Source organism: Buteo buteo, chromosome 10, assembly GCF_964188355.1.
Source record: "Buteo buteo chromosome 10, bButBut1.hap1.1, whole genome shotgun sequence".
NCBI classification, from domain to species: domain Eukaryota; kingdom Metazoa; phylum Chordata; class Aves; order Accipitriformes; family Accipitridae; genus Buteo; species Buteo buteo.
The window spans coordinates 1,062,053-1,090,010 of record NC_134180.1 but is presented as its reverse complement, the minus strand read 5'-3'; the positions used below and the strand labels follow the sequence as shown (position 1 = coordinate 1,090,010).

At 61.0% G+C, this 27,958-nt stretch overlaps 1 protein-coding gene across 1 annotated transcript; it reads right to left on the bottom strand.

The window, feature by feature from the left end:
- Positions 1-150: 150 nt before the first annotated feature.
- LOC142035375 (calcium/calmodulin-dependent protein kinase type IV-like) lies at positions 151-9,606 on the bottom strand. The gene is made up of 11 exons (XM_075037448.1): positions 9,509-9,606; positions 5,827-5,905; positions 5,442-5,504; positions 2,859-2,941; positions 2,606-2,678; positions 1,903-1,993; positions 1,733-1,807; positions 1,432-1,507; positions 1,197-1,323; positions 930-1,082; positions 151-495 (listed from the first exon to the last, which is right to left on the bottom strand). The coding sequence occupies exons 1-11, from the start codon at positions 9,604-9,606 to the stop codon at positions 271-273; spliced, it is 1,143 nt and encodes a 380-aa protein (XP_074893549.1). The 3' UTR covers positions 151-270.
- Positions 9,607-27,958: the final 18,352 nt, after the last annotated feature.

Here is a 27,958-nt window from a genome sequence, read left to right as displayed (position 1 = left end):
TTAATTTGTCGGAAGACCGAGTCACCAGCCTTGTTTCCTCAGTCGGGTCCGTACAGAAACACACTCACAGCAACCAGATACGACTGCACTGGCAACAGGACACTAAATAAGGATGTTCCACATGACAGACCACGGGCTCCCGACGCACACCTACACTCGGGGCGCTCCTGTCCCCCCAGGCTTCTCCCGCCTCTCCCCGTGCCAGCGTCCGAGGGTCAGTGGGATATTGCTTGTCGAAGCCGTGGCGAGCCGGTGGCAGTGCTCAGCGCGTTAGCTCTCACAGCCGGCGCCGTTCACGGGAACCTTGGACACGGCAGGGCAGTTGCTCCGGAAAGTGTCGAGGTCCTCGGTGGTGGTGGCTTCGGGGCCGGCGGTCCCCGTCCCCTGGGGCAGACAGGCGCCCCGGGGACCCCCTTGGCTGCGCCCGCTGCGGGAGCAGTCGTGGTGCCCGTGGTTGCCCAGGCGGCTGGAAGCCACCACGGCTTTCATGGCAGCCTGTTGCAAAGGCACAGCGGCGTGAGCAGTTATTAGTGTGTGTTTGGCAGACTTCTCCCATTCAATGCCATTCCTGATGCACTTGAGCCCCCGGAAAGTGCAGAAGGGGAGACGGCACCCACTCCTTCAGCCGTGCTGAGCTGGGAAGCGCAGCCCTTTGCCTCGGACAAGGCTTTTCCCAGCAGCAGCTGCCTCCACGGGCAGCTCAGCTGCTGCTCCCCGGGGACGCAGCTGCGCAAGGAGCTGCTCTATTGTCCTTCACCCCCCTTCCCAAGCCAGCCCCCCGAGCTGCCATGTGTCACTGAACATTTATCTGCTCGGGGCAGGGGATCCTTAAAACCCAGCGACAGCAGCTCTCGGTGGCCCCAGCCGTTTCCATGAGGGGACGCGAACACGAGCCACCCCTGGGGGTTAACAGAGCTTTTTCACCTCACCTTCAGTTTCCGCCTGGCGTTAAATTCCTGCAGTTTCTTCTGCGTGCTGTCCATGTGAGCAAATTTAGCAGCTTTCCCAGTGACCCAGGGATGCTCCAGAGCCTGGTAAACGGTCAGTCTCTTCTGGGGGTCCAAGACAATCAATTTTCTGACCTGTAACGCACAAAAAGGCTTCCCTTGTCAAAAGCCCCTAGTTTTGTTATTTCACAAGCTTTGACCCGAAGGCTTCATACTTGGGCAGCCCTGAGCCCCAGCGCTGGGTCTCACCAAATCCTTGGCGTTGAGGGAAACCTCATCCCACCAGGGGGACACGAACTCGTAGTCGCAGGTGAGAATGCGGCTGTACATGTACTGGTCCCCTCGCGGGTCGAAGAAGGGCTCGAAGCCACAGAGCCTGCGAGGAGAAAGGAGGTTTCCCGGCTGCTCGTGGTGGGCTGAGGTGGAGTAAACCGTCTTGCCGCCGCGGTTTCACCGCCTGCGGGGCCCCGGCGGCATTACTCACAGGATGTAGGTGATGACGCCCACGGACCACATATCCACTTCAGGGCCATACGGGCACCCGTGGAGGATTTCGGGGGCTGGAAGCAGAATTTGGGGTTCAAATGCACGGGTGTGGGGAGCTCCCAGCAGCGTGGCCACAGTGGGAACCGCACAGCGGAGGAAACACCTCCTGGGCACCGGCAGCGTCTCCCGAGCCCAGCGAAGCCGTCAGCCATCCCTGCACTGAGCTGTGCGCAGCCTCAGGCAGGGAGCAGCCCTACCCGGGTCTTCCCCCGCCACCCCCAGCTCTTCCCTCCACTCACCACAGTATCCCGGTGTCCCGCAGACAGTTTTCATGGTGTCCTGTTCATCCACAATCTTGGAGAGCCCGAAGTCACCTTGAAGGGACAGAGAGGGGAGCAGCGCTGCCGTCAGGGAGAGGGACTGTTAACCCCCCCTCCTGCCACGACCCCCAGCCCCCCGGCAAACGCACCGATTTTAAGGGGAGCATCGGGGGACAGGTCTGCGTAGAGCAAGTTCTCTGGCTTCAGGTCACGGTGGACGACTCCATTTTCGTGCAAATACTACAGAGAGAGAGAGAAAGCGGGGATGGGGGGAAGGAAGGGAAGGGGCAGGGGAAGTCCCGTCTGCCTTGGACAGAATTCGGGAGGAGGCAGCAGCGACCTGGGACCCAGCACAAACATGGACCAAATCGCCCGACTAGTCCTTTGGAAACACCTGACACCTGTAGTGCCAGAGCTGCCGGCATGGCTGTAGGGGCACGGTAAGGACGTTTCCCATTATGAGTTTCCATTTTTAAACCCTCCCGTTGCCATAGAAACCCCATCTCCAGTGGACCTGTGATGCAGAGCTACGCTGACCTTCCTCCCTCCTCTCCTTCATCCCCTCCAAATGCGGATCAGAAGAGGTACCTCTGCCTTCAGAAGGCCAAGGGCGAGTGGGCAAACGCCTTTCCCCAGGGATATTTGGGATGGGTGCACCTCCCAATACCTCTCCCCAGGGATATTTGGAATGGGTGCAGCTCTGGGTGCCTCTCCCCAGGGGTACCTGGGGGGTGCAGCCCCCACAGCAACACCCCTGAACCACGCAGGGGACCTCCTTGCCAGGCCGTCCCCAGGGGCTGCGGGGGGGGGGGGGGGACGACGGCTGATGGACACACGCCAGGGGCACGTTACCGAAACGGCTTCCAGTATTTGCTTGACCACGTGGGCCGCGTCCCGCTCGCTGTAGAAACCCCTCTCCACGATTCTGCGGGCAGACGGGGTCAGCGTGGCAGCGCCCTGCCCTGCATGGACCCCCCCCTTCACCCTCCATCCCCCAACCACAGCGTGCATCAGCCCCCTCCGTCCTCATCCTCCCGCCATCAGGGTGGTGGGATTTTTCCCCCCTCATTAGGAGCCGGGATGGGGATCGTGGGGCTGGGCATACCTGTCGAAGAGCTCTCCTCCCGTCACCAGCTCCAGGACGAGCGCAATCTCAGAGGGCGTCTCGAAGATCTCCTTCAGCTTGATCTGAAAGGGACACCGGGAGGGATGCAGATGCAGAGGCTGGCTGTGCTGGGAGGAGCACGCAACCACCGGGCTGCCAGGACGTAAGGGGTTTACTGGGACAACCAGCACTTTTCCCTCCTTGCCTTTTTATTTGTTTGAACGTGACGTTTTTAACTGTTTGCGACAGCCCTGCTCGCTTAGTTGTGCATTAAAGATGATGCTGGGAATGGGAAGAGACCGGCACGTGGTGCCTTTATCCTCTTCATGTCTCCAAGCTTGTTAGCCAGAAGAGGAGCTGACTGAAAGCTTTTTAATTTCACAGCTTAGGCGGCCACGCTGGCACCTCGGGCACCTCCGTCCAGCCCTGCAGCGTGGGAGCGATCCGTGGCAAAGCCCTGCCCTCATCCCTCCTGGGACAGATTCTACACATCTGCATTTGCAGGGATGCAGGTGAGATGCACAGAGCCCCGAGGGGCCAAAGCCACCTCTGGAACTGGGGTCCTGGGACCTCATGACCACTTGTGGAAGTGTCCCTTGGACCATTTTGCAGCAGAAGAGGCACTAAACAAACTGGTTTTCTCCTGATTTTTGTTTTTTACCTCCCACACAAGGTGAGCTTGTCTGCATGAGACCTTTGTGCCACTGCAGCAAATCTGGAATTAACAGGTCTCTCTTAAAACTACGTCAAAATGCAATTTTTTTATTTTTTTAATGGAAAACAGAGAATTTCATGCTTCTTAAGACTTTTGTGACACTGCGAATTTCATGGGGCTTTAATCATTACCTTCATAGGCTGGGTGACAAGCCGTGATACCCCGCAGGGTGAGAGACACTATGTGGCAGCTTATTGCATTATAATAATACACGGAAGCACTATAATTTTCCTATTAACTTCAAAAGTTTACAATCCTATTATCATCCGCTGTTGAGGTTGGTGCTGAACGATAGCGAGCACATAGACAGCACCAGCGTAAATAATGAAATGGAGCATCTCTTCTTCAAAAATCACTTGAACTTGGGAGTGAGCAGAACCCTACAGAAAACTCAGTGATTTAAATATTAAAACTGTCTGCCTGGTTCCTTCTCCACATCTCCGTGGTGCTGCTGCCTGGAGAGTGAAGGAGGAGGGAGGGCAGAAATTGAATTTTCTGTTGCGTTTCTGATAACACATCAGAGAGGAGCCTCTACCCATCCCTGGCCAGTATCACCTGAGCATCCTCCTGGGGTGCTCTGAGCGGGCGATGCCCATCCCAGCTGTTGTCCCTGCATCTGCCCAAATCTCCTGGGGTGGGGAAAGCACCCGATTGCCCCAAAACACTGAAACATCCCAACACCCAAGGCAGGCCCATGCTGAGCTGGTTCAGGGGCTTAGGGATGCCCCGGCTCCAGCGTGCTTGCCCCCACCATCCCCATTTTTAGGATGTTTTTGACTTCTCTCAGCTTTATCTCTTTGCATCAAGGTTTTGGGTGGTGGCGGGTGGGCAGGACATCCCCACTGGGCTCCTCCAGAGAGCAAAGCCTTATCGTTCCAAGGGCAGTTGATATGGGCTGGGCTGGAAGCAGCCGTTTTTTAGGCTGGGTTTTTAGTGCCGCTGAAAAAAAAATGGCAGCTTGGGTAGCGGCAGCCAGCAGCAAGGCAATGTCCTGGTGATGTCCCGGCCACAAAAAAAATCAATTGGAGGGGGGGTCTGTCACACCCCTGCAGAGCCAGCACTCAGCACCGTGGTGGCAGCAGCTGCCAGGTGGCTTTTTGTGTTATTTCTTTAACTCGGGTCATCTCCGCGATGCTTTTGCAATTTGCCGGTGGAACTAAGCAGCCGGGAATAAGCCTTTTTGGCAGGTGGAAGGACGGGGGCACAGAGCCCCTGAGCCCCCTGCCATTGCAGAGGGGCCGACACGGTGGCCCCGGCTCTGCTGACACCGGCGGTGATTAGATCCGCTCCTGGGCGTTGCAAATCGTTCCAGCCGAGCTGCCGTTATCCCCCAAGCGCTGAGCAAGAGAAACGGCGGCCGGCCGCGCCGGGACGCAGCACCCAGCACCCGCAGCCCCGTCCTCCCCTTTTATCTCCCCTTGCAGGATTCATTACAGATGGGTAATTTTCTGTGGTATTCATTTGATCTCCTCGATGGAAATTGCTTACCAAATGGAAATCTCAGGCCAGGGGACAGGGGGGAGGATGGGGGGGCCCCGGCCCTTGATATCGGAGCTGAGAAGCTCAAAGGCACTGCAAGGACCAGGAGTTTCATGCGGCAGCAAGCAGCGAGTCACTGTGCCACGGCGAGGACTGGGCATCTGGAGCCCGTCTGCAAGGCAGGGAGGGGACATGGCGTGCCAGCAGGGTTTCCCATGGGGTGATGGGTTCATCCTTCACCGACACAGGATGAGGACAAGGACATCCCAGCCCTTCCCTTGGCACTGCCGGGCTGCCCACGGGCAGAGTTAAGGGGAGAGCCGCACTCATCAGCCACACCGACCCAACACAAAGGGAGCTGCGAGCTGTGCCACGAGGGTCGTACTCACAATATTGGGGTGCGAGAGCCGCAGCAGGACCCCGATCTCCGTCCTCACGATCTTTTTGTCGATCTAGAAAGCAGAGACCATGCAGAGGCGGTGTTATGTGTGCTGCCAGGTCTGCGTCTGGCCCCCCGCAGAGACACCCCCCCATTGCTCCCTGCCATTTCCCACCTCTGTCCCAGGGCCCATTTCCTCAGCAGCAGCAAAATGCACCCAGTACCCCCCCAGCCTGCTGAACCCCCAGCCCAAACCCCAGTGCTTTTGTGCATCCAAGACCCCCGGACCTGTGGGAGCAATGCCCGGCTGACAGCCCTCTGCCCATCCCGGTGCCAAGGTGCTTTGGTAGCGGAGCAGAAACACCCCCACACACAACCCCCCCTCCAACACTCACCGTCTTCTTCAGTATCTTGGCAGCGTACGGGGTGCCCGTGCCCTTCTCCTCGCAGCTGTACACCACCGAGGTGGCTCCCCTGCAGGAGGGCAGAGGGTGTGTGAGGTGGCCTGGATATGGCCAGGACAGAATGGGGGGTCCCGCTCACCCCATGCCCCCCACCGTGACCTTTGCCAGCGCCAGACCCTGGGAATTCAGCATGCATCCCCTCCTGTGCACCTCCCCTCCCCACATCATTTCCAGCTTTGCTGGGTAAAGCCATTTTAATTAAACCCGAGTCCTACTGGGGGTTTAAATCCTTAAGCAGCTTTCACGACAGGATGGAGCCTCCCTCTCCCCGCTCACGGCCACAAGGACAACCTCAACGGGGACCACAGGGACACCGCAAGGGTCCCCATCCCAGCCGTGTCCCCGGCAAGGCCATGGCACACAGGATGACCCCGTGCTGCTGCAAAACCTCCCCGCGAGGTTAAACCGCTCCAAGTTACAAGAGGGATTGTTCCCATTAAACCCCCAGCAGTGCCCCTCAGCTGCCAGTGATTTTTAGATCTAGTTAATAACGTTTTCTAACCACTGGACGGTGAAATCAACCCATTGCTGCAGGCCATTACGGGGCTCGTTTGCAATTTCATCTTTGCTGCCTGGCTCCTCAGAGCAGATTAATTCTCGCCCCCGAGTAATCGACCACGTTTTATTGCTCTTTGGCTTCACCGCCTTCTGGGACCGAGTTCAGGCTCTGCCTCGAGGTGCACGGCATGCCCACCTGCCCATGCCCTCGGCCCAGGCAAGCGCCAACGCCGAAAGGCCAGCCCCGTGCGCCCAGACACCATCTTTTGCATCAAAATCCCCCCCGAGACCAAAACCAACCTACAGCGTGGCTGCGAGCGACCTTTTGCTGCAGCCCCACATGCTGAATGCCCCGGCGCTGGTGGTGCTCCCTGGGGTGCTCTCTTGAAAGAGAGATTTGCTTTAAAAACGAGTGCGGATTTTGCAACTCATCCGGCTGAACTTGGGAATCGCGTTCCCATGGCAACAGCAGAGCCGGGTACCAGGTACCACAGGATGCTGTGGGGCCTGGGGATGCTGCAGGGTGAGGAAAACCCGGCAGTTCTAGACCTTGGTAATTTTCAAAACATTTTCTTCCTTTTGCTCAACATTTTCTGTGAAATTTTAATTTGCAAATAAAAAGTGATTTGGAAACATGCCTCTCAGGCTTGAAGGGGAGAGATGGCTATCAGCTTCTTCTCCAGCTCAGGAAAATGGGCAGAAGGCTTCAATTTGAACCCAAAATGGCATCGCTGCTGCTGCAGCCGCAGCAATAATGTGGTTCCAGCAGGGGGAAAAAAAGCCACGAGCATCTCCCCTGCCTCCAGCAGCCCTCCCGCAGCAAGGGCTCAGCTCACGGCAGGCACGGTTTCCAAATGCACCGGACGGATTGCAGTAAACCAGCAGCACTCTGACCTGCCAGTGCCTTTCTGCGCGCGGCAGACGCCTGGTTATTATCCTGATTTCCCAGCCGGCCTGGGCGCGGGGGCAGGACCCGGCAGCCCCCATTCCTCATCCCTCCTCGCCACGGCTGAATCCCAGCCCGGACCTGGCGCCTCTCGCCCTCCCGCAAGATTTTTTCCGCACGGACAATTTGCAGCCTGATTCCTGCTGCTAACAGGATCATTTAGAAGCCCTCGGCTCGGCGTTTAGGAGGTGCTGGGGTCGCTCCTCGGATGCGGTGCAGCCTGCTGTGCCTGTGGCACGGCACCGACTGCCCCTCATGCATTCCCAATTATGGCAGCAGCTGGATTCATGCCGGCATTCGCTACGCCCCAGCCCTTCGCCCTGCCAGCCCCAGCAGCCGCTGCTCACTGCTGCTTAAGGCCTCAAATAAATATCCGCAATCAACCTTGACTGCGACAGGAGATAATTGCATTTGCTTTACAGATGAACTGGAAAATGTCGAACAATGGGATTTGCTGAGAGAGCCTGGACCGGTGGCAAGGGCACGTGCAGCCTGCCAAGTGCCGGGGCCGGCCCGTGGGGAGGAGCGAACCCGTGGCCGAGCCGGCGCCCTGGCCGGACACTGCTGCCCGCGGCCACGCCGCCACAGCCGAGAGCAGCCCCCAGGCTGCTCCGAGTCACACCTGGGGCACGTCACACTGGGTCCTCCCTGCTGGCACGGCGGCACGGCCGGTGGGACGGCCACCCCACGCTCCCTCCATCCATCCCCTGTGGCTCCTAAAGCCAGAGCAGGATCCGACCTCGCAGCCTGGCACGGCAGCTCGGGCAGCACCGGTGCACCGTGGCAGAGAGGCACTAAGCGAAAGCCACGTGTGGCAAGCGGGCTCCCACCGCCCCGGGTCACATCGGCTGCCCAACGCACCGGGTGTGCAGCCGTGAGCGGACGGCTCCAAGACTGAGGCCAGTTTGATTTAAACCTGGGTGCTGAAACCGGGTGGGTGGGTGGGTGGATGGATGGATGGGGCTCAGAGCCTGTCCCTCTGTCCTACATCCATCCGTGCAGGGCTGCGTGCTGCCGAGCCCTGGGCTGACACTGGCCACGTCTCAATAAGAAGCCTTAAATATCTGCTTTTACCGAAGCTGCTGGTTTTCAGGCTCAGAGGCTCCTCTGCCAATGGAAACCCTGCGGACGGCTGGGGCTGGCCCAGCCTGAACCACCACCTCCGAAAACATTTGCTCCATCTGCTCCTTGGTGCCAGCACTGCCGCTCTTCTCCACCGTACCTGGGAGCAGGGCCTGGGCATCTCGGATATGCCATGGCCCCTGGGGCACCGGCAGCCTCCCGGGCCCGCGGGTATTTGGCACCAGCCCCAGGGTCTCCCAGACGGTGCATCCCGAGGGGCCCGGCCAGGGCTGGGAAAGGGTTGAGGTGCCGTGGAGGATGGCAGCGCCGGAGCGGCGCGTGCCAGCAGTGAGGGCAAACCCGCCAGGGAAGCAGGGATGGGCGCTGCCTTTGGGCAGGTTTAAAACACGTGTCTCCTGTCAGCCCCGGGAAATGACACACAGCACCCACGGGACCTGGCACGCCAGCCCTGATGTCCCCCGACCGTGAGGATTTACGGTAGGACCTCTAATAAACAAGTCACAAGAGCCTCCGCCAAGCAGCCGGTGGCTGCCGAGGCGGCTCCCCTCCAAGGCACCACACACGGGGACACAGCCGGTACCCTCGGCAGGGCTTTCCGACTCTGGTGGGACAAATCCAGATCTGGAAATAAATCCACCCTGGGCCCACGTCCCTTCTGCGAGGCTCACGCTGCCTGTCCTTTGTGGGGGGGCTGCTGCGGGAGGGACCCGCCACAGCCCCACGCCGTGCCAGGCTCATCACCCACCTCCCCAAAGCCTTGGGCTGCTCAGGGGGGAGATGGGTCTCGCCACGAGCCCGCTCTCCACCCCAGGGGTGAGAAACATACAGCTCCACGTCCACAGGGAACCCGGGCCCCATCCTGCAAAACCTCAGTGACCGTTCCCGAAACAACTGCTGCAGCATCATGACAGATCCCGAGCACTAGCTTACACGGGAGGAGAGGGTCTCCCTCCATCCCCCCACGCCCCCCATCCAGCCCTTCCTCTCCCCACCAGGCCAGTCCCAGCCCCACTCAGGACACATGCCCGTTCAAGGTGGGCTCCTGCCCCCGCCAGCCCCTGCTGACCCCCTCCCAGCAGCCGGTACCGTCCCAGCTCGGGGCCCACGACGTAGAAATCTTCCAGGGCCGTCTCACGGTGGGACCCATCGATCCAGTACTCGCTGCCGGTCTTGGAGGAGGGCATGGTGGGCCAGGGGTGGCAACCTCCCGCCAACTGCTCGGAAGAAGAGACCCAGACATCGCCGCAGGCCCCCCCCACCCCCCCGCCTTGCTGCCCCCATGCGTGCGAACACCCAGATGGCCCAGCAAAAAACAGTGCTCGGGATTATCGAGCGTGATGAAGTCGCAGCCACAAATCTCCTTCCCACCAGGCACGTACGCTGCCTTTTTGGAGATAATACCCTCCCCGCCTATGTCGTATCCCCCCCAGCTTTTTACACCAGCCCCCCCTCCCCCATTTGCCACCCCATCCCCACCTTTCTGGGGCTACCTCGGCTTTTCAGAGCCCGGCAGGCCAAACGCTGTGCCCGGAGCCTGGGCTCTGCCCCCATGGACTGGCACATTGGGGTGTTTGCACCCCGATTCCTGCGGTGACCCCCCCAAAACCACCCCAACACCAAGCACGCCTGCTGATCCCAGGAGCCCACATCCCACCGCGGGGCCCTGCAGCCCCTTGCTCTTTGCAACCCCCTTAATATTGGGCTGGGATTTGGGGAGCCGGCACATACCGTTAGCTGCGACGTCGTTGCGCGGCGAAGCCGTGTCGCCCTCGATTCTGCCTCATCCCCGGCGCGGGCCGGCTGTGCAGAGGGTGGGTGCTGGGTGCGGGGGCTGCTCAGCGCCCCACACGCCTCGCTGGCTGGCACCGAGCCTGGCTGCAGCTCCCCCCCCCCCGGGGCCCGGGCTACCAACCGGTGGGACCCCCCCCCCCCGAGCTGGACCCCACCGTGGCGGGGGGGGGGGGGTGTTAAGGCTCAGCTCCTTGGGGTGCTCAGCAGGGGGCTGAGCAGTGCTGGGGCGTGGGGTGGAGGGATGGAGGGATGCAGGGATGGGGGGATGCAGGGATGGGGGGATGTGGGAACGCAGGGATGGCGGGATGCAGGGATGGCGGGATGGCGGGATGGCGGGATGCAGGGATGGAGGGATGGCGGGATGCAGGGACGGAGCGATGGCGGGATGCAGGGATGGAGGGATGCAGGGATGGAGCGATGGCGGGATGCAGGGATGGCGGGGCCGGGGCTGCGGTGCACGGGGACCCTCCCAGGCAGCAGCACCGGCTGCCGCCGCCGTCCCGGCTGGCTCGGCCGTGCCACCCCCCGGCCCGCGGCCGCCACTGCACCGCCAGCCCCGCCGCCCCCCCCGGGGCTCCGGGCTGTGCTCGGCGGTCGGGGGGGGGGGTGTGTGCTGGGGGGGGGGGGGGGTGCAGGGCAGCCCCGGCTCCCAGCCCCACGCTGCAGCCGCTCCCCGGCGCTCGTAGCCCCAGGCTGGGTCGTGGGGGGGGGGTACCGCGCCGGATCCAGCCGCTTTCCCCGGGGAGCACCCAGCACCCCCTCGGGTGCCGTGGGACAGAGCCTGACCCGCATCGTGGGGAGCACCCACAGCCCCGCACCCACCCGGGGGCTGGGGGGGGGAAATCCTGGCCCGACCCGGGGAGGACCCACAGCCCTGCACCCACCCGGGGGGGGGGGGATCCTGGCCCGACCCGGGGAGCACCCAGAGCCCGGCATACCCCCCCCGGGTCCGGGTCCCGGGGGCTGGATCCTGCCCCGGGGGGAGGACGCGGGCGCTGCCGGGCGCGACCGCACGGTGACGCCGTCGCCCGCCGGATGGGAACCGGGGGGGGGGGGCGGGGGGGGCGGGTGAAATAGGGGCGGGAGGGGGTGAGAGTGGGAGGGGGCAGGGCGGGGCTGAGATTGGGATTGGGGCGGGATTGGGTTGAGGAATGGGGGGAATGGGGATGGGAGGGGGCGTGGCGGGGGGGTGGGGGGGATGGGATGGGGTGGGGTGGGGTGGGGCGAGGAAGAGGATGGGAACGGCATTGGGGTGGGATTGGGGATGGGCTGGGACTGGGGATGATGGATGGGATGGGAGTGGGGATGGGATGGGATGGGATGGGATGGGAGCGGGGACAGGCCCGGGGTGCAGTTGTCCCCGCGGCTGGGGCCCCCCCCGCTGTCGGGGAGCCCCGTGGGGTTTTGTGTTTCCCCGCAGCAAAGGGACCCGAGCAGGAGGTTTCTCCTCTACGTACGTGGGGAGGAAACGAATTCCGGCCCAAGCCCACGGCCACGGGTCACACCACGCCGGCAGTGTCAGCTCTGACAGCAAAAATGGAGGAGCTGGGGGGGGTTCAGCAGCACCCTCCGTTCCCCCCTCCTTGTCAGTCCTGGCTGGGAACCGGGGCTGCCCTCGCCGCGGGGCCCACCCAGGCGAGAGGGGCTCCTTTCCGACCCTGCTCCTCAAAGCTGCGAGCCAGGAGCTGAGTTTTATGGTTTGTTATTAAAAATTGGAAACAGGGAGAGCATCCCGTGGGGCAGCGACCCTCTGCGTGGGACCAACAGGCAGTGGGGCCCCAGGGATGCTGCCCGGCCCCCCCACTGCCACGACTCAGATGGGAGACCCGCATGAAAGGCCCCGCCATGAAGGTCTCACCGGCACGGAACAGTCTCCTTGTAATGGGCTTCCCAAGTATTTATTAGAATATTTTATCATATCTGAGGGAGGCAAGCTCAGCCCTGCTTGATCTAATCTAGTTGCAACTCTCTTTTGAAAGGGATGTTCTTAAAGGGAGTGACCTGCTAAGTGAATAAATTGACTCTGCCTCCGTTTCTCCCTGTCCTGGAATGTTGTGGAGACAAGGGTGGGCTGGAAGAGGCTGGTTTGCATAATTAATATTTATCGCTTCATCCAGTACAAGCACAATCCCCCTGTTCATCCCCAGCCCCAAAAGAGCTGGGGGGGGGCTGCCTTTGAAGAGCAGAGGCAGCCCCTTCCCTTCAGAAACGCGGTAATTCGCCTCTTAGTGAGGGGACTGCAAACCCACCCCATGGTACCCACAGACACCCACTCTGCCACCCATAGGTGGGCGCTGGATGGAGCGTGGGGCTGGATCCAGCCTGGGCAGCGGGAGATGGGATGGGGCTGTGACAGCAGCCGGGCAGCCCCCGTCCCCTGCGCACCCCAGTGCCCCACAAGCACGGAGCGGTCTGCCCTTTGCAGCACCCCGTCCCCAACCGGGCCACCACCCTGGGGTGCAGATCCAGCCCCCAGCCTGCGGGAAGGGGCTGGGCTGCACCTCCAGGATCCGGCCCTGGGACCGGGCGAGGTGCCCCAGGAACCGGCCCGTCTTCCCGACGGCTCGGTGGGAAGACGAGGCTGGAGGAAAGCCTCTAGCCTTTTGTCTGCGGGAGAGGAATTAATTATTTTGTTCTCTCATTACACTGGAATAAAATCCATTTTAGAGCAGCATAAATTTAGGTGCCTGAAGTCGCTTTTTTTAACATCCCGGGAAACATTTCTCTCCCTCTCTCGCCCCTTTCCAAATCATTTCTCTCTCATTGCGCAGCCATCGAGGTTCCAGATGAAGCACAAGATGGAGGGGCATTAACGAAAGTGTGGTGAAGGGGCTGCACGGGGCACGGATCCTTCCGTGGATGGAGGATGGGAAGGGAAGGCCAGAGCAGGGACCCCCTGAGATCCCCCCCCCATCCCGCCAGTGCTTGCCTGGGGGTCACCGGCAAAGCACAGCTCGAGCAGAGCGGCGTCTGGGAACCGTACCCACGAGAGGGGCCGGCCGCCGCCTCCCGCCGCCGAGCGATGCTCAATTGTTTGGAACATAAAATGGAAATTAATACATACGGTTAAACTCCCCCCGGCATCCTCCCCCCCCCAGCGCCGCTCGCCTTGTTAATTGAATGGCACGAAGCAAATGAGGTCAGAGCTCACTTAAGCCAGACAAGGACACAGAAACACATTGCGCCGCCTGACAGCGAGGCAGGTCTGTCTACCTAGTGATGTTTAGCATTCCTGCCAGGAACCGCTCATTAAAAACCTAAAAGACGGCTTAAGCATCCCATTAGAGACTCTCGTGGTCTGTAGTTCCTTCCCTCGCAGATATGTTTGCGGTGAGAGGCCAGCGAGCGCAGGTAGTGGGGATCAGAGCTGGGCGGTGGGAGGGAGGAGGGATGGGGTTTGGATGCCCGCCGTGGGGCCGCATCCTTCCCTGTCGTCAGCAGCGCCGGCCCGTGAGACGTGGGGCCCTTTGGGGTGCGGTGGCAGCATGTGGGGGACCCTCGGGCACCCAGAGCCAGAGCGTCGGAGAGGCAGGGAGAGATGCGGCCAGCTGGGATGCTGCCGGAGCAGAGCAAGCCCTGTGCCTGGGACACGTTGCTGGGGCTGAGCTGGTGCTGCTGGTGATGCCCAGGGGCCCCCCCACCCCACCACCTTCCTCGCACTCTCCCCTCTCTCCAAAGAGATCTCCTCGGCTGGGGCTGCGGGAGAGTTTCCCATGCCGTGCCTCAGTTTCCCCAGCTCTGGCAGGGCAGCACGGCACAGCCCACCTCCCCATTCTCAGGACATCCACCAGGGATGCTCCCAGCGCTGTCTCGGGTACCGACTCCTGCTCTCGGGCCAGACCCTGCGGCTTTTGGTGGCCCACCCCACTGCTTCAGCAGTGTCCCACCGACAGCAGGAGGTGACCCGGCCGTGGGTCACCAAGAAATCTGGGCAGAGGCGGCACGCGGGGACCGGCCATCCCACAAATCCCCGCAGGACCCAGACCCTCCTGGGCTCCACTCCCACGAGGCTTCACCCAGGCAAATCCAAGGGGCTCCGTGCCGGGACTGGGGATACCCATCGCCACGGAACACGCTGTCCCTCCGGCACCGGTTGCCATCACCGCTGTGGGCTGCGCTCGGTGCTGCACGCCAAGGTGCCGGGGTGGGGTCCCCGCTGCCCATGTTCCCCCCCCAGCAGGACCCCGGGGCAGGCGGGTGGCAGCACTCGGAGCCTCCCCGGAGCCGCTCGATGCCCCAACCACGAGCACCCGCGTTTCGAGGCCTTGCTCAGGCAGGAGCACGTTGTGCCGTTGCCTCGGAGCTTCGGCTTTCCTGGCCACACTGTCCTTTCCCGGGCGAGCGTCGGGTGCTGGGGCAGAGCCCACCCGGCTTCTCCCCTCTCCCGGAGGAGGCTCAGGCATCCAGCATTTCCCTCTTTAAACAAAGGCAGCATCTCCCTACGCCGCCGCTCATCCTCCTCCCGCTCCTCCTCTGCTTCCTCTTTCTTTCCTTTCTCCCTCTCTTCCCTTTTTTTTTTTTTTTTAAAAAACAAGAAATGAGTTGTCTTCCCACAGATGTGACTAAAAGCACTCTGGAAATGTCAGCCACTGCTGGAAAGGGACCCAGATAACATTTAGCTTTAGGTAAGAGAGTAGATTTTCTCTGCACTAATTCATATTTATAAGCTCTCCTGTTCCCGGGGAGAGCGCGGCACTGATAGCACTTGCTGATTGCTAGCGAGCGGAGCAGGGAATTGTTTTCATATCTGAGATTAAAGAGTGGTTTCTGCTCCCAGTGGCACCTGTGTATTTACGCTGGTCATTCTCAATTCATTCTTATAAGATTAAGACTGGAAATGGGAAATGGTTATATAGTGCCGAGCCCTGGAGAGGCCGGGGGGGACGGGGCAGTGCTGGCGCGGTGGTCCCAGCGCACGAAAGCCCAAGGCAAAGGTAGCAGAGCCTGGACCCTGTACCAGGCACAGCCCAGTCCTTTGCCGGGGGACGGGGGCTCTGCACCCCTTTGGGGGCTCCTGATGGAAACGCTTCACCGAGATGGAAACTCCTCAGCCAGATCCCGCGGGACAGTCCCTCCGCACAGCCCCGGCGGGGATGGATGGGTGATGGATGGCCAGAGCGGAGCGGGCAGCAGGATGGACGCAAGCATGCGATAGATTAGGTGAAAGATTTATTTCTAGTATTATTTTTCAACACATCCTGGGGTTTGTGTCAGCTGATTAAAAGCAAACAAGTAAAGCCCTTCTTCTCCATGGTGGATCAAGGATCTGGGAACTTTTAGAGCTTTATTTAGTTTTTCCTTTTTTTTTTTTTTAAATCATGTTTGCGAACTGGCTGAACAGCTCCAGAGAGAGTCAGAGCATAAACATGGGGCGAAAGAAAAAACTGGGCTGTGTTAGGGATTGTAGGGCCTGGAATTAGGGGGAGGAAGGGGAAAAAAAAAAGGGGAGGAGGCGGCGGGGGAGGCAGGAGGGGATCGGGTGGAAAGGGAAAAAGGCGAAAGGAGAAACAAGACAATGGCAGAAGGCACCCCGGGGACTTCCTGAGAGGTTTTAGAAATTCAAAATACGCCTTAGAGCCTCAAAGCTGTGTCAGTCACAGCCCCGGTGCAGGGATCACTAAGGCTGCGGCCAAACAATACCAGATTGTCTGAGGAAGGTGGGAAAATAGGGGGTCTCAGCGGCTCCCGCTCACACCAGCGGTTCCGCTCGTCAAGCACGCGTTCCACATGAATCAATTCTGGACAGAGCCTCGGCATAATCCCCGCCAGCCTTGCTATGACAACTTGAAGGAGAATTCGGCGGCTGAGTGACAGCAGACGGAGAACTGACACGGCAAAAGACTGCAGGACTTTCCTTTGCTTTTTTTTCCTCTTTTTTTTTTTCTTCCCCTCTCCCCTTCCTCCCCCCCCCCCAGTAACTTTTTTTGGACAGCTCGTTTGGGCGCGCACGCGTCCACGTGCTTGTGCGCTCCCGCCTGCGTGCTCCCGGTGCCCCGCGCCGCCGGAGGGGACCTTACAGCCGAAAAGACCCCTCTGACCTTGCCCCGCTCCTGGGGACCCCCCCAGCCCTGCCCAGCACTGGGGACACTCATGGTCCGGTCAGCTCTCCCACCTCGACACTGCCCACGAGGCCGAGCCGAGCACGCTTTTTGGGGAACAGCAGCGAGTGCACGGGGCGGGGGGGCTGGGGGCGACAGGGGGACCCTCCAGCCGGGAGTCCCGGCACCGATCCCCATCCAGGGCTTTGGGGAAGGACGTGCGGTGCTGCACCTCACCTGCACACTTCTCTCGAGCATCGGCCAAGGCTTCCTCTGGCTTTAGCGCAGCCCCTGGGGGGGCACAGGGCGGCTGCAGGACCCCCCCAGAGCTGGGGGCTCACAGCATCCCCTGGGAGGCTGTGGGTGCACGGACAGGGTGGGAGCCAGGCAGAGCAGCAGGGAGGGCTCCCTACAACCCAGCCATTAAGGCTTTAATAACCCCGAGCTCGTTATCAGCGGGGCGTGATGTGCAGCAGGGCTTTTTCAATTAGTCCTTCGCTGGGCTCAGCCACATGTGTTTGCGGTTTGCCGTCGAGGGGCTCCCGCCACCTTTCCCCCCCAGCCCGGGGGGACGCCGCCTCGGCCGGGCTCCCGGCCACGATGGACCGGGATGTGGCCGAGCAGGGCAAGGACCGGCAGCGATCGGCAGAGCGGGGCTGCTTTGGGTGCGGGCGGAGGGGAGCTGCTCTGAGATAATATTTAAAGATTACGGTGGTTAAAGATGCTTCTCCAGCCTTGCAGCTACAAGATGCGCTAATCACTTCCCTGCGCCTGTTGCCGCTTACCCCTACCCTCCCGCGCTCCTGCCTCGTTAGGTAAATGGTGTATATTATTAATAATCATATCAAGGATAAAAAGTGCTTTTGTCACCTCTGGATCCTGCTCCTTTTTGGGCTCCCCTGTTCCGGTTCCACATGCCTGCTCGGGGAGGCAAGAGGTATAAAGGAAATTAATTAAAAATTGCCAGTGTCTTATGTTGGAGCATTTGGGTGCGTTCAGTAGTGAAAGACAAGCGTCTTGTTGCAAGAAAATCAATTTTACAGTTACAGGAGCAGAATAAATAGAGGTGGTGCATTAAAGCAAGAGGATGAGCAGGGGCTCCGAGGGTGCCAGCTCGGTGCCTGCCACAGGGATGCAGGATGAGCTGTCCTGGGGATGCTCCGGGTACCCCCTTGTCCGCACCCTGTGCCTGTCCCGGGGCAGTGGCTGCCGTGGAGCCGCAGCCGCTCTCCCCCAGCAGCAGGTTTTGCTCAGAACATAGGATTTTTACCCAAAACACTTATGCTAACCAGGCTCAGCGCCACAGCCTGGGCTGGCCAGTCCCATGGGGCGGTTTCCAGGAAAGTCAGAATTGGCCCCAAAAAGCCACCCCGAGCATCGTCACAAGGTGCGCCTGGGGCCAGGACAGGGGTCATCCCGTCCTGACCCCCGGGCAGCCTCGGCACGTCCCCGCTCACGCTATGAATCCATTACCCATCCCCACTGCACGAATCCCTATCTGTATTTTATTTATATCGCCTCTCTCTCTGCAGGCATGTGGCTAAAATCTATTGGTTTCGTGCACAATTTCATTGTCTTTCTGGGGTCAGGAAAATGGTAAACAAGCCAATTATCCTTGGCGGAGGGGGTTAAACACTCGTCACCCCTCACAGCTATGGGTCCCCAGCCGGTGGGTTTCCCTGATGCTCAGGACAGTTATCAGCTGCTTGGAAATGAGGGAGCGGCAGATGGGGGGCCCAAACCAAAATGACTTTTATGCTAAACTGGACGCAGGTGGGCAGGGAACGGGTGAGGAGCGCGGCAGGAGCATGGGCAGCCGTGGGGGGTCCGCTCCGGGACCCCCCTTTGCCAGCACCGGGGTCTCGCCGCCGCTTCCGGAGCCGTCGCCGCCGCGGTGACCCCTCCAGCTCCGCCGCCCCGGCTGGACGCGGCGTCCCCTTCCCGGCCCGGCAGGATTTTCTTTTCTTTGCTTGTCACACCAGGACAGCGCCGATTCCTAATCCTCAAATCGTCCCTCGCCGGTTTTACATACATCTCTAAGCTCCTCATAATAGATTTATTTAAAAAAAAAAAAATTAAAAAAAGGAAGGAAATAAAAACCCCTCTGTGGTTTATTACAGGATATTTTTGTTTTAATTGAAAACTACTCCAAGCACAGAGGACCGGATCCTCGCCGGTGTAACCCAGCACAGTCAGCACCACTTGGAGGGATGAGACCACTTTATGCTGGTGCAGGATCCGGCCCGATCCCACCCAGACCCCTCACAGCTGCTGCCATGAGCATCCTTCAGCCCGACCGGGGAGCTTGGCATCCCTGGGAAACGGATCGAGCACGGCCGGGGGAATGAGGGACTGTGGCAGAACCGGCCTGGTGAGGGACCCCCAGTGTGCCCCCCACCCTGGCAAAATACCATGGGGGGGCTTTGCAGCCTCGCACCCACCGTGCCCCTCGCACCGCTCAGCCCCGTGCCTGCGGGGTGGGAAAGGAGAGGCCAAGGATGCCCACACACATGGAGCGGAGCAACTCCCTGCAAAGGCACCCACCCCCCCGCACCCCATCAGCCGCTGCCGAGGACGGCCATTAATTGCAGGGATGACTTTTCGGCCGAGCAGCAGCGAAAGCCAGGCTGGCTCTGCCGGGATTGTCTTGTTTCTCTGCACCAGATTGAAAATCGATACGGGAGAAAATTGAAAAATACATATTTGGGGTGACAGGGAGAGGAATGGGGGGCACCAGGTAAAGCTGGGGCTGTTGTAACGGGTTTCGCACACCCAGCGGGCGGATAAATCATCGCCTGGTCTGCGCCAGGTGACGGGAGGAGTTCCCTGGAAAAGAGGAGCCAGGAGCAGAGGGGATCCAGCATCGATCTCCTGGTTGTGGAAGGCAGGGCAACTGCTAGCGAGCTGCTTTCCCCTCGTTAGGATCCATGCCGCTCATTTCCCTAATAACCCACCTTGGAAGCTTTTTAAGCACTCCTGGAGCTTTTAAACACCGCTGAAGGCAGGAGCTGGGCTAGAGGCTCTGCTCTTTCCCCGGTCACCCCCTGGTCAGCTCGGGGCTGGCCGGGCTCCGGCCGTGGGGCTCCGTATTGGGGTTGGTGTCCCTGGATGGGGGGGACCGAGGTGGGCGAGGGTCTGCAAAGCCGTTCCCTGCAGTGTTACAGCTCCAGTAAAGGGGGGCCGTGGCCGTGCCGCTATCGCCGAGAGCCTGCCTGGCCTTGCCCGCGGGCAGCGCAGAGCGGCGATCCGCCTTGCTGCTGCATCGGCGCCTCGAGGAAGGGCAGCGCGTGTGCGCAGGGCTGCTGCAGCGATGCCCGCGCGCGTGCGCACAAGCGCGTGCTGCAGCCCCCGCGTGCGCAGGGGACGCAGCCCTCGCCGTGCCTCGGCGCTCACACGCCGTAGGGCCCCCGCCAGCCCCTCGCTGCCCCCCCGGTCCCCACGGGCAGCTCCTGCCCCGCGCCCCGTAGATGGGGTTTGCTGGGGCATCGCTGGTGCCAGGGCGGCCTGAGCGAGGGGAGCTGCTGCATCGCTAAACAAACTTAATTAAGTTGCTGAGATGGTTTCTTGGAGTTTGCTCGGCCGGGATTTTTTTTTTTGGAGAGAAGTTGCCTTGAAACCACCTCGGTTCTCTGCGGTCTGGGGAGAGAGGAAGGTCTCCGGGTGAATTAGCATTTATATAGCTGTGCCTTGCATTTCAAAACCCCCTTTATCTCTATTAGCACCTAATAAAGACAGAGCTTTGCTCTAATTCATAATTATAGCACTGGATGGAAATATTTGTGTTTCTATTCCCTGGGAGTTTGCCTCCAAACCCCTCAGCCAATTTGGAGTAAAAGATGGCCGGTTTCCCCCCAGCCCCACACTGGAGCCATCCCTCTGGCCGGCGAGGGGCTGCTCGGGCACCCGCACCTGGGGCAGAGCCGGGGTCACCCAAAACCTGGGGCAGAGCCGGGGTCACCCAAAATGTGGGGCGGAGCTGGGGTCACCCAAAACCCAGGGGCCACAACTATTTGCACAAGGGCTCGATTGCACGAGGGATGCTTGCAGGAGGGATGCTTGCTCGAGGGGTGCTCGCTCGAGGGATGCTTGCTCAAGGGGAGCTTGCACAAGGAGTGCTTGCACAAGGGGTGCTCACACTAGGAGTGCTTGCACGAGGGCTTGGCTGCCTGAAGCAGAGCCGGCCGAGGTGCCAAGACAGGCAGCGTGGGCAGCCGCTGCCCGCACCTCCCTCGCAGCTCCTGCCCGGCCGGCTGATGGGGACACAGCGGTGGCCCCAGTGAACGCAAGCCCCTGCCCGGCACGGTGCTTTTGGGGTCCAGAAGCCCCCTGGGCTCAAAGGACCACCGTCGCCTCGCTGGCCATGGCCACCCAGGGCTGGATTTGGCCGGCAGCCGTGCGGGCAGCTGCCAGGCCGGCACCCACCGTGCCGCCCCGCCGCGGCTCTGCCTCAGCCGTGCGAGGAGCTCGTTGTGGATTCACGGCACTCCCCGGCACAAATGGGTTTAAACTACCTTAAGTGTTTCAGCAGGGAACTGGCGCTGGCGGTGTAACACTGTATTACCACAGCATTAGGAGTGAAGTATTGATCCTAATCCCCTGGTTCAAAAATAGGATTATCAGAAGGGGAGGGGAGGGAGGGGGTGCGGGAGGATGCCCCGTCCCCAGCAGACCCAGTCCCTGCGGTGGAGGAAGAGGCTGGGGGACCACGGCGGGACCCGGCTGCCCCTCGCCCCAGGGTGGCTGCGACCCCCCCGTGGCCGCCACCAGCCCCTCACCACCCCACGGGGATTTGGCCAGCCCGGGCTCTGCGGGAAGGGGCCGAGGCGGCGTTTGGGTGAGGGTGAGCTGTCGTCACAGAGTTTCTCCTTCTGCAAATCAGGTCGGCGTCTCCTCGTAGCAGTGACCGTGGCATTAGCGGTTCCATTCGACTGTCTCCAGATGCATATTTCCATTACCCAGCCCCTGAAAAGCCATCTTCCCCGATCAATACCCACGCCTTTATTCCTGATTGATTGATTGACCGATAGAGCAAACCACGGCCGGCTCAGCCCCCGCTTTCCCAGGCCTGGGGGGCTTTGCTGGATTTCTGCTACATTTTCCTCTTGCTATTACTCTTTCTTTTACCCTTCACTGCCCTGCAAGGGGGGAGCAGACCCTGCCGTGCGGTGCCAGCTCCTAATGGGGTTGGCTGCCGTGTGCCGCACCAGGATGGGGCAAGTGGGACCGGGGGGGCTGCAAAGCCTGTGAGAAATGGGGTCGCACCAGGAGCGGGTTGCACCAGGAGCAGGTTGCACAAAGGAGCAGGTTGCACCAAGGAGCAGGTTCCACCAAGGACTGGACTGTACCAGGGAGCTGCCACCATGCCCTGGTCCCCCCCGTTGTGCCCCCAGCCCCCCCAGAGCCCCCTGGGCTGATGGCAATGGTTAGTCAGTCATGAAAGGGGGAAATGGATTCACTCGAGTCCTCCGGTGTGCATCTTATTGCCTGTGACACCAGGCTGGATGGCTGCTTATTATTATAGATTAATGCGTATGATTGAGGCTGGGGACGGATTCAGGGCTCTTCTGTGCAGGAAAAGAAGAGGGGGGGTCTCTGAAGCCCCCTCCCATCCTGCCCACCCTTCTGCCTCCTCTATCCCAGCCCCGGAGCTTTCTCCTGCCGCCTTGGCCCCGGCGCAGGACCCGGCTGCCGGGCTGAGCCCCCACGGCACGGCTGTCCCCTCCTCGGCTATTTGCTTCTCCCTGCCTGGCTGACTCTGAATACAGTTTGCATTTCACTCCTAATCTCCTCTCCTTAGTTTTTAATCCCCTCTCTCCTCCCGGGCTGCTTTTCCCTCTCCTCCCTCGCCTCCTCTCCTTCCCTCTCTCTCTTCACCCTCCCCCTCCCCGCAAGACAAATTACCCTTAATGATATGCTGAAGGCCATGACACCCATGTTGTCTCTTTGTCATCCTTCGCGGTGCAGCGTGAAAAGATAATACAAAATGCGGCACTTATCTACAATTGAGCGCCAAGACAACTTGCTAATCCCTTAATAACGTGGCGGCCAGGGCCCCATCGGCTGGTGGCTCCCGCTGCCGCATGCCAAATCGCCGCCGCCGCTGCCAGAGGCCGGTTGTGCCCCTCGCCGGCGCGGGTGCGCGGTGCGTGCCAATTGCCAGGGCCGTGGGTCCCCCGCTTCCCGGTGGGGAGATGGTGGCAGCAGATGGGTCTGCGGTGGGGGGAAAAAGCAATAAATGGACCCAAAAGGACGCGGCGAGGGGATGGGGCAGTGGGAGCCTCAAGTGGCAGCGTGGAGGGGGTGGATGCCAGCCCCGAGGTTAAAAGAGCCGGATCCCCACGGGCCTGATCCTGACTCTGCTGGTGCCCATGGAAAACCCATCCCCGATGGCTGCTGTCGGTCCAGCTCTGCTGCAGAGCAGAGCTGGGCACGGCCTTGACGTGCACCAACCCGTTGTACATCGGTGCGGCTCTGGGCATCCCAGAGGGCTTCATCCCTGCGCCCACCTCCCAGGGTCCCACTGGGGGACGAGCATCCCTGCACCCACAGCATGACTGCCTGGGACGGGGACACCGGGGCCCCCCGAGTCCGGCATCCCCCCGGTCCCGCACCGCCGTGACGGACAGAAATTGCCACTTAATTTCCGGCTTCCTTTCCCCTTCCCACCCCCGCCATGATTTACCTCTCCCCGGAGGAGCCCAAAAGCTGTAAACACACTTTTATTTGTCAGTTGTATCCCTGCAGCCGGCGAGGCTGTTGAAAAGGTAATATATGATTTCAGTCCTCTTTGCTTGATGATGTCGGGATTAGGAGCCCTACATATTTTATAGAAACCTCTACATGATCTTCCTTTATAAATCATTTAAATAGGAGTGTCTTTTCTTGGTGTGTGATATAAAATATTTACTGGAGTGGATGAAGGCTATTCATCCGTGTTTACCCTCCCGCTTTCCAGACCGGCTGCATTTACAAACAGCTCAGCCCGGCGCAGCCCTTCGCTGGCTGCCTGCGAGGAGCCGGTTCAGCGGCAGCTCGGCCGTGGCACAGGGAGGGCGACAGCCCAGACGGGCTCCCTGGGGATGGGAGCTCCCGTCAAGGGGAATTTTGAGGGCTGGCACATTCCCCCAGCTCTGGTTTGCTACAAATAGAAACGATTTTGGTACAGCACCCCAGAGCATCCTCCCCATAGCACCCACCAGCCCTGTGCTGGGCCAGGCCGTCAGCCACGTGGCCGGCTCCAGTCTCCAAACCCAGGGTCCCCCAGCAGCTCCCACATTCCCAGGGCCGGACCCCCCCATCCCCGCTCACCCCAGCTCCTGCCCAGCCCCGGCTCCAGCCCCGGCAGCCTCTGTCCACAGCATCCCGCTCCCCACCCCATTAGCATTCATTGCAATTCTTTTCATTTGTTACCTGGCAGGGGAATGAAAACACGTTGTTCCCCCCAGCAGGGTGTTTCCTATGGCGAGCCCCAACTTTTCAATCATTTCTTGGCACCGCCGTGGCAGAGAGCGGCCCCCCCGCCCCCCGGGCAGGAGCCATTGCTATTAAAAGGCTCACCCAGGGGCATGTATTTTACATAAGACGCCGTGTACATGCTGTGCAACATTCAGGAGGATCATGCTGGAGCAATTGGTCCGAATATAATGCCGGTTACCTTGCGAGAGAGGAGCTCTCCGAGGGGAATGGATGCTCACTCGGTGCCTGGGGGAGAAATTGCTCCTCGGCAAAGCTCTGGGGGCTGGCAGAGGGCAGGGACGCGGATGCTCGGTGCTTGCTTCGCCTCTCCCACTGGCCAAGCTGGGCTCAGGATGGTGGCAAAGGGGCAGGGAAGGTGCCCTGGGTGCAGGCAAGGGGTACCGACCTCCCGAGATGCTCTCGCCCATCGCTCCCTACGGATGCTCCCGCGCCCGGGGGGCTGCAGCAGCCCCCAGCCCACCTCTCCATCACCCTCCCTGCGAGGCCGCCCTCGCCCCCTCCTCTCCCCGGGGCGGGGGAATTAACAGCTGAAGAAAACTAAATGTCTAGTGGCCTGAAAAGTTTCATTTCCTGCGAGCAGGGCCCTGCCAAACGGCATGTAAAGGAGGCTGCCATCGCTGTGCGCAATTACACACCCGGCTGCCTTATTTCATGGAAATCAATGGCCGCAAAGGGACAGCACGGGGGCTGCACGCACCCGCCTCCCCCCCTGCGCCGCCCGTTTCGGCCGCCCACCGGCACCAGGCACGGCCCCGCATCCAGATCAGCCGGGAGCAAAGGTGCCGGCGATGCTCCGGGAGCGGCGGTGGGAGCCGGCATCCCTCGCCACGTGCGACTCGTCTCTGCCGCGGCTCAGCAAACTCCCCGCTCTCCTCTCTCGCGCTATTTTCATAAATCATTCCCCCGATCTGGTATTCTCCTGGGTGCTCGGCAGCCGGCAGCTTGTTACATGAACGTTTCGGGTTGTATCGCTTGTACCTATCAGGAGATAAGGCTGGGGAGAGGGATGGCGGGAGGGAAGGCAGGGAGTGAAGTGCAGATGTGACAGCCAGGTAGCAGAAAACAAGCAGCAGGGACGGCGGGTCCCCCCGCACCACTTTATCAGCGCTTTCCCCCCACGAACCCGGCCGCCTCTCACGGTGATGGATGCGCGCTCTTATCGGAGCCGTGCCGAAATGGGGCAGGAGCCCGCGCCGGGAGCTGCCGGAGAGAAGCGATGGAGCCTGGGAGGTGCCAGTGAGCCCATGGTGAGCACAGGGTGCTGCAGGGTGCTGCGGTCCCCTGCGTGGGATGGGACCGGGGGATGCAGGGACGAGCCCCACACGTGCAAACCTCGGTGACCACCGTGCAAACCTCGGTGGCCACCGCACAAGCTGGTGGATGCAGGAGCCCAAGCTCTGCAGCACCCACAAGCCATGTGCAAAGGCACAAAGCCACGGGGGACGCGGGGAGGCGAGACGGTAGCCCGGCCTCTGGGAATTCATTTAAATGGAGCAAATTGAAGCCCGATGCTGGGGAGGGGGTCGTGGGGCAGCTCGCAGGGAGGGAGCCCAGAGCACTTGGTGGGGTTTGGGGGAGGCAGCGTTTCGGTGGGTGGGCTCGCCTGAATGGGGGTCAGGGTGCCGGCAAGGTTGGGGAATCATGCAGCCTTTGCAGAAAGGATCATTTTTAGCACAGGGTGCTGCCAGCTCCCTGCTCTCCCTGGGGAGAGCTCGGCTCAGCCCGTCCTCGTGCTGTGAGTATTTCCCTTGGCACACAGTGCTCGGGGCTGCCCCAGCGCTGCTGGAGGAGCCAAGGCAGCATCCCTGCCCGAGCAGGCACCGGGCTGGCCCCTCCGCGGCGCAAATCGGAAAAAACCCTGGTGCAAAGCATGGCAGGGATCAGACCTGCCCAGCTGAGCATCCCTCCTCAGGCTGTGTTTTGCCTGCAGGCTTCTGAATCTGGAGCAAGAATGAGAGGAGAGAAGGCAGAGAGGTGCCAGGGGAACCGGTGAGTTTCTGGCCAGATCCTGAGCCTCACCGAGGTGTAAACCTGGATGATATCACCGGGGCTGGGGAGGCTACACCCTCCTGAGCAAGCTGCGGATCGGGCTCCTGAGCTGTCTGCAGCTGTAACTTCACACCAGGCGGGATATTCCACGGGCCAGTGGAGCACGGTGCGCCTGCTGCCTTCATGGGATTAACCGAAAAAACTATTAACACCGAAAACGTTGAACTGGAGCAAGGAGCGGCACGCTGGCAGAGACGCACGGTAGCTGCTCTCCTCAGGAAGGTGCACACCACGACCGGGCAGCTGCCGCCATGGGGGCTCGGGACCCCCGAGCTGCCCCGGGGCTGGCCCCGGTGACTTTGCACCGGAGTGGAGGGGGAGCACCAACGCGGGATGCCGCAGGGTCGCAGCCAAGGGTCCGTCACCTCCCAAAGCTGCCCTTGGAGGTGCAGCTGGGTCGACCCAACCGTGCCCGTGGCCACCGGTACCCCAGCAGCCGCCCTGCCTAGACACGAGCTTCGTGCCCCCCCCGGGATTGCAGGGGGCAGCTCCCACCACCCCCTGTGCAGCCAGACGGGGGTCCGGCAGTTGGTGGGAAAGAGATGGAGCCAAGCATGTCCTGGGCTAGGAGGAAGAGGAGGAGGAAGGTGCAGAAGGGAGAGCGTGCGCTGGAGCAGGGCTGTGCTGGGGGAGCTCCCCTTCACCGCTCAGCAGAGGAATTACAGCAAACGGGGAAAGCCACGGTCCACGAGCTGCCCTCATCCCACCCCACACCTGAGCATCTGGAAGGAGGGCACGGACCCGGCCCTGCCGCCCCGCACCAAGCCCTGGGGTCCTGATTAATTGGCGCAGCCGTGTCCTGGAGTAAATCAGCCCTTAGCGCAGCGTGCGGAGGTGAAGCCGTATCTCCATCAGCCCCGAAACCCCGACCACCGGCACAACGGGGCTGTCGACCTCGGGGGCTGCCAGCGCCCACGCGGCTGCGAAGTCCTGGCACCAACAACGTAAAATTGGTGCTAGAGAAGACTCAGGCCCGTAAAAACCCATTTCAGACACTGCCAGCCATTCGTGACGTTCCCCCCCCCCGCTGCCTCCCGCCTGCCTGCGGTGCCGGCCGCGCTCGGCGGCATCGCCCCGGCAGCTGCTCCGGCTGCGGTTGCAGCCCCCCCCAACCCAACAGCACCCCAGGGCAAGGGGGTGCTGGGGAAGCCCCATCCCATCCCTCAGCCCTGGCTCTCCCCTGCTCCAGCCCGCTGCCCTGGGGACACCCAGACCCCTGCTCATCCCTGTACCCCATCCTGCCCCCTTGCTCTCCCCCCCCAGCTGACGGCAAAATCCCAAATGCAGCTGGGACTAAGGATATTTGGGGGCTCATGGGGCTGTCGGTGGTTGTGGACCCCCCCTGGGGCTGTTTCCTTCCCCTTCCTTCCCACACGCTGCCACATTTACGGATAAGAGATTTAAGACGTGTTTCATTTCTCCAGGTCAGTGTGCAGAGGAAATCTTTGTTTTCCAGCAGTGCCAGACACTTCAAATAAGGAAGGAGACGGGAATCCCATTCCCGTTCCCTGACAGCCCGTCTGCTGCGGCGGGTTATCACCCCGGCACCGCCGCAGCCTCCAACCGGGCAGGCAGCCGCCGTTCCCCCGCGCGGTAACGTGGATGCTGCCGACGGGATAAGTCGGTGAGAAGCGGCGACGCTCAGGAAGGGAACGACCAGGGGCTCGACTCGGCGGTGGCCGTTTCAGCCCGTTACGGGCTGCGTTAATAACCCCGCTCCCATCACCCGTGCGCCGGCGTTTGCGCGTGGGTGCTGCAGCGGGTCCCCGCGTCCCCTCTCCCCTTTGCACGAGGCTGTCGAGACCTTCAAGGCGCAGGGACCCCCGTGCACGGGGCGGGTGGGAGACGCAGGGAGCCTGGCCGTGCCCTGGCCTCATCGGCAGCCCCAGTCCCGTGTGCCCCCATCCAGCCCCGGGTTAAATATAATAAAAGGACTGAACTGCGCCGGCGGGTGATACCTGGTGGGCGATACCCGGCGGTGCCGGCCCCGGCGAGATGCAGCAGGAGGAGCATCTGAGGCTGGACCAGCTCTCCATCACCACGAGTCCTTAAATCAAACCTCACCGCTTCTGTGAGAGAAACGGGCTGCCTGATCTAAATGATCCCTTTCAGGCCTTAAAAATCCATGACTCTATTAATTACTAACGATGATCCGTCTCAGCCTTGTGCCTGCCAGTTTGCT